Source organism: Amaranthus tricolor, chromosome 4, assembly GCF_026212465.1.
Source record: "Amaranthus tricolor cultivar Red isolate AtriRed21 chromosome 4, ASM2621246v1, whole genome shotgun sequence".
Classification (NCBI taxonomy): Eukaryota; Viridiplantae; Streptophyta; class Magnoliopsida; order Caryophyllales; family Amaranthaceae; genus Amaranthus; species Amaranthus tricolor.
This window is the reverse complement of record NC_080050.1, coordinates 9488866-9500470: the sequence shown is the minus strand read 5'-3', so window position 1 is coordinate 9500470 and position 11605 is coordinate 9488866. Positions and strand designations below refer to the sequence as shown.

Here is an 11605-nt window from a genome sequence, read left to right as displayed (position 1 = left end):
ACGCGCGAAGTGGGCCGACCCAAATTAATGATTTCATAATGAGATCGTCTCGTCCAAGTTTTTGCATATCAAAAAAAAAATTAATAAAATGCTTTTGGTAGATTTTTTTTTTAATTCCTTTAGCTTTTAAAATGTTTATAATTTTTGAACAAATGAGTATTACTCAATTTTTTCTTTTGTTTTTTCCATTTATTTTTTTATGCAAATTTAATTCAAACTTAATAGACAAACAAATTTATTTATTAATTTACAAATTATAAAAAACTAATATTTTAAAAATACAAATCTATCAAAATTTCATCAATGTTTAACTTTGAAATTCAAATATCATATTAATATTATATTATCCTCCCTCTTATTCATCTTAGGTGTATATTTACTTTATGCACTTTATCCAATGCACTTATTCAATCTAATTAAAAGTTATATAAAGTTAATATTAATAAACTTTACATAAAAACGAATCAAATAAAATCCCACATGATTATATTTTAACTTATGAATTAATAATAAAATACATTAGACTGATAGATAAATAGTATTTCAAAAATAAATAGGACACTTCATACGAACACAATCGTAGTATCATCGTATACATGGGGCAAGGTGGTAAACTCAAATATTCACAATTTTGCCATATAAAGATAACGAAGGCGAAAGCAACACTTAACAGACGGCAATGGCAGCTGCTGCGACATCATCTTCTCAAACGTCCCCTTCTCCAGACCCCAAATTTGATCTTTCTAGAGAGGTAAACTACTTTTCTCTTCTCACCTCAGTTAACTATCCTGATTAATTTCTTTGATTATCCGTTAAATTGTGTAGATTAGACGTCTCGAGGTTGCAATTGCCGAGCTTGATAGTCTACCTTCGTCCAGGGTTAGTTTGGTTCCTATTTTGTTTCTTCATTGATTTTCATGCTTATGATTTTATTCCATCTGAACCCTAAAATGTTAATAGTTTTGAATTGTGACGAAAATCATATTTCGACATTACTCATTAGATACTTATTTTCATGCTTATTCATTTCATTTTATCTAAACCCTATTTTTTTTTTTATTATGACGAATGTCGAAAATTCTAGATTAGATAGTTATTTCGTCCAGCAATTGAATTTTTTTGACTAGGATCAGTGCTGTATTTTTTTGTTGAATTTACTATTGAAGAATTGCCCTAATATGTTAAAAGTTGTATTGGAATGACTAAAATCATGGCCAAACTTCCCTGCAAGTTTGTGTTTATAAGAATGTTTTTGTTGGAAATACCCAAATGCCCATGTTGGAATCATTATTTTAGGATTTTCTTGTATTTTTAAGTCTACGGTTAGAATGCCGAGTTTGTGTATGATTCATTACTATAATGCCCATCAAATTTGTGTTTAGTACATTGTTTTTATTGGAAATACACATATTCGATCGCCTGAATTGTTGGAATAGACTATCTTTGTGGGCTTGTTGTGTTTTTGGTCTAATGTTACAAAAGTCGAGTTTTGCGTATGAATGATGATTGATGACCTTATTGCCCAGAAAATTTGTGTCTATTAGAATGTTTGTTGAAAATACACACACCCAAGTTTCCAAATGGTTGGAATTGGCTATGTTTATGGGCTTACTGTGTGTCTGGGTTTAGTTTTAGAAAGTCTTAGTTATCGGTTGGAATGGTAGTGGAATGATTGGGTGATGGATGACAATACCGGGTTTTGTTTTCTGTCCTTGGTTTAGGTTTTTAGCAATTAGAAAAAGCAAGCAGTATGTATAAATCTTAGGCGAGTGTTTCTGTTTTAGGAAACTTTTGTGCATTTGAGGTTTCTGTTACATTCTTACTAAGTCTATTTTAGGGTGTATAAGTAAAACCTTTAATAAATAGCAAGCAATAACTGGAGTGTGAAATAGTGCTTCTTGGCAATTCAGTTTTCATTGGTAGATGTTTTTGTGGCTTTGGAAAGAAGAGGGAACTGAAGACAAAGAATCAGCGCATTTTTAAGGATCATTTCCTTGGATGAAATGTTTTTTGGGATAAGGCTAATTACTTAGCAACCGTATGGGTTAAGGCCAATAGTTTCTTTGGGAACTTTTCTATAACTCATTTATGTAAAGGCTATAGGAAGATTTTATTGTAATTAGATGTTGCAGTGGGATTCCTCATCCCCTGCTTTGTATCAATGCTTTTTACCTTAATAAAATTTTTTTAAATAAAATTTTTTTTACCTTCCAATCATTCCCCTCACCGGTGTTGCTCACTTATAGTTTTTAGCTGTTCATTGTGTCTAGTAGAAGAAACAAGTGGAGCTTTGAACTTCGTACTTAATGTTTCTGATTGGATATGATTCTAGATTAACTAAATATGATGACATATTGGAGATGATCGTAAATGGTGACGTAAGATCAAGAATTCCCAATAATTTGAGCTTTGTGCGCTTCTTATTTGGATATGCTCATACGGGCTTTAGACAGTTTGCTAGCTTGCTACCTTTTATTGCATTCCATGTATGCAATGAATACTTTTTGGTGCTAGTCTTTTGAAAAATTATAAAACTAGTTCTGTTAGAAGGCTACGTCGGCTTCGTGTAAATTTATGCAATTATGTAGGCTATGAGATCTGAATATGAGATTATATAGGCTGGTATGATTTTCCCACAAAGTACGGATTTTGAGGTTTCTTTCTCTCAGGATTTCAAACAACACATTTTATTTACAATTCGTCAACAACAGAATTTATTCAGCTTCTAAATCCACCCTGTTTTATTTTTCAGCCCGTCTATGTAAAGAATGGAAACATATTCTTCCGCACTACTACCCAAAAAGCAATCTCATCTGAACAGAGTAAGAAAAAGAGCATTGCTTTTGTTTTCATGGCATGCTGAATCCCGTGATTTTAGGTTTTCTCATTTTTACCTTCAGTAAAGCCTTTTGTGAAAATATTGCAGGAAAACTTGATTTGGCTAAGAGTAAGCTGCAAAAGCTCAACAAACAATGAAGGTTAATGGCCACCTCTTAATCATGGAACGTATATATTATGCTCCAATCTCCAGTAGAATCGTTCGACACAGTTTAGGGTTTGAGTGAGAAACTAAGAATTGATTCCTTGAACACGAAAGGGATATGATCCACACAATTGATTTGTAGCGCAATCTTTGTTTTTATTAGTGAAAGTGTTTATCATTGAAACTTTAATCGCCTTCAATCTTGTGAAAACCTGTCCAAAAGATGAGCTTCTCTAGGAAGGCTCCTTACTACCTTTAAAAGTTTAATCAAGCATTGATTCGATTCTATTTCCATATCCTACCATCAATTTTATTTGATAATACAGATTAGGGGTGGTTGGCTAGTAGTTGGTAGCTGATTGAAGTAAGTGATATGACCCGCTGATTTTATCAGATGGGTTTGATTTTGAACCTGGTGTTATGAATACCTTGTTCAAAAACTAGTTATAATAAATTGTTTCAACTGACTCATGGAGATGAATAAAGAGTAAACAATGTAAAATGATATGAAGGTTTTAGGCTTACAGATTACGATGATAAAAGCTTAAATGAATGGAGAAGAAGAATCCATGTGAACGACCATTAAAATTGATATATTAGTTCATGTAGTCGATTCAATATTTTCATTGTTGTATTAAAATTCACAAATTCTTGTGAGAGATGGTCTCTTTGAGAGACCATCTTTAATTGGGCAGACCCATAAAAGAAAATGTAGAGTAAGTTACTCGGGTCTCGGTGGACATTAAGATTATTGTAAGTAGACATGTAAGATATCAAAAGTACTGTACGCTTAATCGGTGGAAATTAACAATATTATAAGTTGGCATTAAGGATATGGAAAGTACTAAGTAGACATTAAGGATGAAATAAATAGACATTAAGGATGAAATAAGTAGGCATTTAAGAATACTATTTATAGGTATTAAGAATATTGTAAGTATTAAGAATACAATAAGTAGGCATTAAGGATGCAGTAAGTAGGCATTAAAGATGAAGTAAGTTTATATTAAGGATGCAGTAAGTAGCCACATTAAGAGACGTCTCTCAAGAGACCTACAGCAATTCAATTCTCAACTTGTACTATTTCGCTAGGCCCTAGTGCTGATACAGAGTCCCATTCAGTCTAAATCTTTACTTTCTAACATTGGCTTATATCACTTACATGTACATTCAAATTGAACTCAAGTCTGGGGTTGCTCTGTAACTCATGGCATCTCTTGCATATAAGCAGAAGCAGAGTATTGATATGTTTTCAATCATGTATTTTAGTTTAGCAAACAATAAAAATTAAGTGGGTAAAATTTTTTTGACTGGTTAGAGACTTGCTTAAGGGTGTAGCATTGTGCATCTCAATAGTTTTGTGTCTCATTAAATTTGTAAAATTAAAATTACATGACAACTTTTTCAATATTATTGTGTATTTTTAGTGAGACAAAGATTATTTTGACTTTTTACTTTTCAACTCTCAATTTTTGTTATAAACCAAAATAAAAATTACAAAAATGTTATTTAATAATTTATTAGTTACACTTTAAAGCTTTCATATAAAAAGAGAAGTATATCTATAAAAAAAAAATAGAGGTTATGATATCACACAGATCCTAGAATCTTATTTACTTGATAATATTTATCTAAGTTAAAATATGGTCATTTGAGATCTTATTTGATTCGTTTTAATGTAAAGGTTATTAATATCAACTTTTTATAATTTTTAATCATATATAATTAGATATAGAATAAATTATAACAAACTACCTAATCTACTGGTTTATTTGTGAAAAACTACCTTATGTATTTTTTTTGCAAAAACCTACCTAATGTGATATATTTCTCTGCAAATGACTACCATTTAGCGGGAAACGTAATTTGATCGTTAAGTTTAAGGGTTTGACCAATTTGAGAGGTTAAGTTATCTATGTGGCAATATCTCATTGGTACTCGTATTTTAATTTTAAAATAATTAAAATTAAAATATAAATTAACAAAATAAAAATAAAAGATATTTGACGTCATTTTTACCCATTATAATGATTTTTAAAAAAATAACGTCACAATTACCTTTATTGGGTAACTCTTTTAGAAATCCGGTTGAAGTAAGTATTTATTCACCTATTTTCCGACACTTAAACCAAAAAAGATATTTAATGTCATTTTTACCCATTATAACGATGATTTTTGAAAAAGAACGTCGCAATTACTCTTATGAGGTCTCTTTTGAAAATCCGGTCGGAACAAGTACTTATTTTTGAAAGAGTTATCATATAATTGCGACGTCCGTTTTTTGAAAAATGATGGGTAAAAATGACGCTGGATATCTTTTTCGGTTTACGTATCGAAAAATAGGCTAATAAGTACTTGTTCTGACTGGATTTTCGAAAGAGTTTTCCCATAAGGGTAATTGCGACAATCATTTTTTGAAAAATCATCATTATAATGGGTAAAAAAACGTTATATATCATTTTCAGTTAACGCGTCTGGAAATAGGCGCATAAGTACTTGTTCGACCGAATTTCTGAAAGAGTTACCCCACAAGGATTATCGCGACGTCTTTTTTTTGAAAAAAAATCATTATGATAGGTAAAAGTGATGTCAAATATTTTTTATATTTATTTTGTTAATTTATGTGTTTTAATTTTAAATTATTTAAAAATACGAGGACCGATGAGATACTGCCACATAGACAACTTAACCTCTCAAATTCGTCAAACCCTCAAACTTGACGGTCAATTAACATTTTTCGTTAAGTAGTAGTGATTTGCAAAGAAATATATCACATTAGGTAGTTTTTTGCTAAAAAAATAAATAAAATACATAAGATAGTTTTTTGCAAATAGACCTATAAAATAGGTAGTTTCTTATAATTTTTCCTTAGATATATTAAAGATTGAATAAGTGAATTAGATACAGTACATACAATGCCTATATAAATGAGACACGTGAGATGAACTGTAGAATACTTCATTTTGTTTTTTTTCTATACATTAATAATTATTTTCGTAATTTTTAGAAGGGAATGAGTATATTGTTTGTCTTTTATTTCCATATTCTTGTCATTTGCCAAATTTATTGGGTATGTATGACTTTGAGGAGTCTATTCCCATTATATAGCCAAAATTAAAAATAATTCTCACTTTTCTTAAAATGGGAAAGTATTTCCAAGTTTACCGTCCACGTAGGATTGCTTTGAGAAATTTCTTTTTTTTTTTAATGTAACCGCTACATGAAATGGCGGTTTTGTTTAGGGATCTTAACTAAACCGCTACTTGAAATGGCGTTTTGTGTTTTTTTTCTTTTTTTTTTTTTAAAAAAAAAATTAAAGTGGAGTAAACCGCCACTTGAAGTGGCGGTTTGGTAGTAGTACAAAACACCAGAATGTCGTGAGTTGTGTTCACTGCATTGCATTTTGCTCTTCATTCTCCTTGCTGCCGGTTTTCCTAAAAAAAAAAAAATTCTTCACTCTTATTTACTTCAAATTTACAATTGCTCTCATTCAACTAAGCTATTCATCTACATTCTCATCTTCTCCTTGTGTACTAGTTCATTTTCATCCACATTGAAGGTATGAATAAAACCCTAATTTTTGTTCAATATGCAAATTGTTTTTTTTGTTCATTATTGTTTTGAATTGAAGTTATAAAAACGTTAATTGTTTGTTACATTCTATTGTTTTCATGATTTAAGCTTACGTTTTACACATTTGTAGTTGAATTTTAGGATTTGTTTTGTATGCATATAAAGTGTTTGATGAAATGCTTCTATGAAAGTTTATTACTTTGTAGGGTTAGTTTAATGGTTTTAGTATATATTCATGGTATTTTTAGCTTTTATATTTGAAATGAACCTTATAATAAGTGTTCTAATACCTTAGTATCACAAATTCTTGTATTCAAATTTACACTTCCCGTTATAGTGTATTGGGGTGAGGAAGTCATGATATTGGTTGCAAATTGGTAGCAAATTGGTGGAGATATCACATGAAAGATCATTATCCCATTGAAAAACATGTTGAATTGGTTGCAAATTTGGATAATGCGAGGGAAGTCATGATATTTTTATGATTTTTATAACACTTATGGCGATGAAAAACACGTAACAGCGATCATGGCGATGCCGGGCCTAGTTGATCCATCAGTGCTTACGCTTCAGACGACACACAGGAGCGTAGCTGCGTGGGAGGGCTCCACTGCCCAATTGGTTACTCGTCAGCACTACCAGGCGAGTACGTTACGGTGGGAGGTGGATGACAGGGTATTAGACGTAGTCGAGCTAGCTGGTTTCAGATACATTCACCGGTTGTTGGGCGGGGGCTTAGAGCCCGATCGAGCTCTTATCACTGCATTGATGGAGAGGTGGAGGCCGGAGACACATACCTTCCACCTCACAGTTGGCGAGGCAACGATCACGTTGCAAGATGTGGCAGTTATCATGGGACTGCCGGTTGAAGGACAAGCAGTCATTGGTCATGGGGAGGGAAATTGGCCAGCATTAGTACATGAGCTGCTAGGGGTTTGGCCGAAAAACCCTCAAGACCCCTCACAGCCGAAGATCATCATTGGATCGTCATTGAAGCTGACTTGGCTTCGACAGCATTTTAGCGCGCTTGAGGATGATGCAGATGATGTGACGGTTGACAGACATGCCCGAGCTTATATCTTGTACCTGTTTGGATGCATCTTGTTTCTGGACAAGAGCGGCGACTCGGTACAGTTGATCTATCTCCCTCTACTGGGAGACTTGGAGCGCGTAGATGAGTACAGTTGGGGAAGTGCTACCCTAGCGTATTTGTATCGTAACTTATGTCGAGCGTCTCGTAAGGGTGCCAAGGACATGGGTGGATGCTTGATGTTGTTACAGATATGGTCATGGGAGCACATTCATATAGGGAGGCCCATTATTCGGACGGTTCGACCGGATGGGCAACATGATCAGGAAGATGACGCGGATGATTTTGAACCGATATTAGGGTCACAGCATCGGCGCGGGATGGATCCTTTGACAGTAAGGTAGCAACACTCAATTCACTATTCAAATTCATAATTTCACTATTTTATGATAGATGAAAATGTTAATCAATGTTTATTTGTTTGCAGCTGGCTTCGCGTATATCTTTCGAGATCCCACTCCCCACATACTCTCGTCTACTATAGGGACGCACTAGATCGACAACGGGACGAGCAGGTTAGTAACATTTACTATTTGTATTAGTTATGAATAAACTGTATACATTACTAAGCATATTGATTTCTATTACAGATGACATGGCAGCCTTACACAGCGGCTAAGATGGAAGCTCTACCGCACATATGTACATCGGGCCACGAGATTTGGAGATCGCGTTGTCCTCTTATTTGCTTTGACATCGTCGAGCTACATCTCTCGGATCGTGTCATGCGTCAATTCGGTTTGGAGTAGGTAATTCCGCAAGCCTGTGACACCCAACCTCAACTACATGCGATCGATCGGAGGACTGGGGACAAGAACTACCTCGTACGACATAGATCGCATGTAGATGCATGGAACGACCGAGCATCTACATTGGTTGGAGGAGATAACTTCACAGGTCATAGCTATGCTATGTACATGAGTTGGTACAGGCGCATCTCCATATTACGCCTAACGAACACCGCATTTGCGCAGCCAGGTTCACATTACCATCCGACATCTACGTTACTGGTACGTTTTCTTTCAACACTCATAACAAATAGTAATAGTTTTAAGTAACTCTTTTAACAATATAATGATAACAAACAGGCTGAGCGCATCCGATCGGTACTCATACAATGTAATGACACGATTCAAGGGGCCGCTACATCGCCAGTTGACGTGGGGTATCGGCTATGTTCTCAGACCTTAGGCTCCATTAACGCGTCGTTGACCGATGCATTGAGTCAGGCGGGTTATGAGTACCTCATACCGACTCCACCCGTCATTGGCGAGGTAGATGACACATTCCACACTCCTTCTCCAAGGAGTTCAGCCCATCGAGGTAGCTCTTCCGGAGGATCCAGTTTTCGGTCTACAAGAGGCCGCCAGCGTTCATCTACTCGAGGTCGGTCTTCCAAATCGCCATCGACATCCGCTACTATGTCGCCGTTCGTTCCCCCGTCTTCCATCAACACTCCTCCGCCACATCCATCGCCTCCGCAAAGGATTATCACATATCAGCGTGCTAGTCAACGACGAGCTCCTGCTCTTAATGTCATTGCGGAGGTTGACGAGTTCACACCATCATCATCCACCGGTGCGCAAAACAAAAGGGGCCGGGGGTTGTAGTTTAACAAACTTTGTATATTCTTATATGACTTGAACTTCTTGTATGAGTTTCCATAATTGTAATATATCTTTGTATTATTTTCATAATTATTTTTTCCAAAACAAGCCGGTTCGTAATTGATTATTATGGAATAGATGGTATTGAACTACTTTAATGCATGTTACGTTCACTATTTTAAAATGAAAGAAAAAAAAATAAAATAAAATGCCATAAGTAAACCGCCACATGAAGTGGCGGTTTACCAGGGACCAAACCGCCACATGAGATGGCGGTTTGCCTTGACCAAACCGCCACTTCATGTGGCGTTTTTCTGCTTAAGGCAAACCGCCATCTTAAGTGGCGGTTTTGTCTGAACAAATTAAAAAAAAAAAAACACTTTTCCACGTGGACGGTATTGTGGGAAATACTTTCCCAAATTATGTAAAGTGGGAATTTTTTTTTTACGCAATATTCTGGGAATAAGCTCGACTTTGAGCCATGATTAATATTTTTTTTCTTAAAGTTGTTTCCATAAGAAATATTTACATAAATTAAAGGGAAAGGGGTAAAGAAATACCTAACAATTTTTTTTCCAAAAAATACCTAATAAAAAAATTTTGTCAAAAAATACCTAACACAATTTTTTCTTTTCCAAAGAGTACCAATTAACGTTTTCCTTCAATTGACTGTCAAATATAACGGTTTACTAGTCAATAGTAAGGATTATTCACAACAAATAGGCAATATGTGAGATTATTCAGGATAATTTTTCCTAAATTTAATAGAGAATAAGTACGGACCATAAGCATTAAAAAGTATTAAAAATTAAATTAGATGGTGGTGGATATATATATATATATATATATATATATATATATATATATATATATATATATATATATATATATATATATATATATTTATTTATTTATTTATTTATTTATTTGTAAATAGTAGTACTAAAAGTTAGGCGAATAAAATAAAAGCACGTGGAGAGATATATGGCCACAAAATACTCAACGTAGCAAAATCCAGAGGGTTCACCCAGTTCTTCAAAAAATCTAGGAGTTCATATTTCAAATCTAGGAGTTCATATTTCAAGTCTAAAAAGCAATCGACTACTCCCCCCATTTACTCAATTATCAATTTTTATTTTAGATTGTTTTATTTATTTTATTTAAAAAATAGACTTTATCATTTTTTTAATCTTAATTACATATTTAAAACTTCTATTAATATTATTTATATAATTTATTCTCTTTTTTCATTTAATATATAATATTACAAGTTATTATATTTTTAAAAAATCACTATTTCTTTTTAATTCAATTTTAGTCGAACAATATATTATAATACTTCATTGTATTCATCATTATGTGTCATATAACTTTACACAAATTTTAGGAAGCCAAATGAAACCGGGTAAGAGGAAACAAATTTTTAAGGGATAAAGTGAAGTTATTATGAATAAAAGTATAATATAAAATAAGTCTTTTAATGATAAATTGATAACATTAACAGTCAAAATTAAAATTAGAACATTTTAAATGACTAAACTATAATTATAAATGAGTATATATATGTTAAATATGAGAAAGTATAAACTGACATTAGACATTCGTCTACGTGGCAATTCAAAATTAGTTCATTGCCGACACTAAGGGTCCCAATATCCGAATAGTGGAATTGTACACAATTTCCTTATCTATTTATTAAAGTTAAATATTTTTTTATATTCAAATCAAATACTTATTTTCTTACTATTACTCTTATTAAATTCAAGTATCTACATAATTACTATTAAATCAACACTTATTTTCTTATCAGTACCTAATATATTTTAAAAGGAAATTAACCTTTTAGCGATCTACTGTAAATAATCTCTAGATTAATTTCTAATTATCTAACATTTGTCATATATTTTACGCACAACATATTAATATTATATAATAATAAAGTATTGCTGTCAGCAAACTAATAGAAAATTGAATTATTAGAACATAATCCAAAAGTAAAATTATTCACAACAGATGAGCAAAATATTTATTTTGATTTATGAATGTTAATTTTTTTAAAAAAATTAGTGCTAAATTAGATGACATACTTCTTCCATTCTAAAATACTTGCTACGTTTACTTTTTCACGCGGTCCAATGCACTAATTCAATCCTTAACATCTATAATTATGTATAATAAAAAATTACACAAAATTTGATATTAAAAATCTTTGTATCGAGACGAATCAAACAAGATCCCACTTGACTATGTTTTATCTTATAGATTACAAATTAATCATAAATTAAGAGAGATAAGTGAGTAATGCAATAAAAGAATAACACGTAGGAGAGCACACACATATACATAATAAAT

General features: G+C 32.7%; 3 protein-coding genes across 4 annotated transcripts; all 3 read left to right on the top strand.

The window, feature by feature from the left end:
- Nucleotides 1-561: 561 nt before the first annotated feature.
- Nucleotides 562-3277, top strand: LOC130809769 (uncharacterized). 2 transcript variants are annotated; one of them, XM_057675559.1, is made up of 4 exons: nucleotides 562-751; nucleotides 831-879; nucleotides 2753-2822; nucleotides 2927-3277. In XM_057675559.1, the coding sequence occupies exons 1-4, from the start codon at nucleotides 597-599 to the stop codon at nucleotides 2974-2976; spliced, it is 324 nt and encodes a 107-aa protein (XP_057531542.1). In that variant the 5' UTR covers nucleotides 562-596; the 3' UTR covers nucleotides 2977-3277. The 2 variants fall into 2 exon arrangements, with proteins under 2 accessions (XP_057531542.1, XP_057531544.1); XM_057675561.1 differs by having other exon boundaries at nucleotides 591-751; nucleotides 826-879; nucleotides 2927-3183.
- A 3276-nt stretch (nucleotides 3278-6553) lies between these two features.
- Nucleotides 6554-8395, top strand: LOC130809767 (serine/threonine-protein phosphatase 7 long form homolog). Its single transcript, XM_057675557.1, has 3 exons — nucleotides 6554-7986; nucleotides 8074-8161; nucleotides 8237-8395. Exons 1-3 carry the CDS (start codon nucleotides 7085-7087, stop codon nucleotides 8393-8395), a joined length of 1149 nt encoding a protein of 382 aa, XP_057531540.1. The 5' UTR covers nucleotides 6554-7084.
- A 131-nt stretch (nucleotides 8396-8526) lies between these two features.
- LOC130809768 (uncharacterized) lies at nucleotides 8527-9378 on the top strand. Its single transcript, XM_057675558.1, has 2 exons — nucleotides 8527-8656; nucleotides 8735-9378. Exons 1-2 carry the CDS (start codon nucleotides 8558-8560, stop codon nucleotides 9254-9256), a joined length of 621 nt encoding a protein of 206 aa, XP_057531541.1. The 5' UTR covers nucleotides 8527-8557; the 3' UTR covers nucleotides 9257-9378.
- The last annotated feature ends 2227 nt before the right edge of the window (nucleotides 9379-11605 follow it).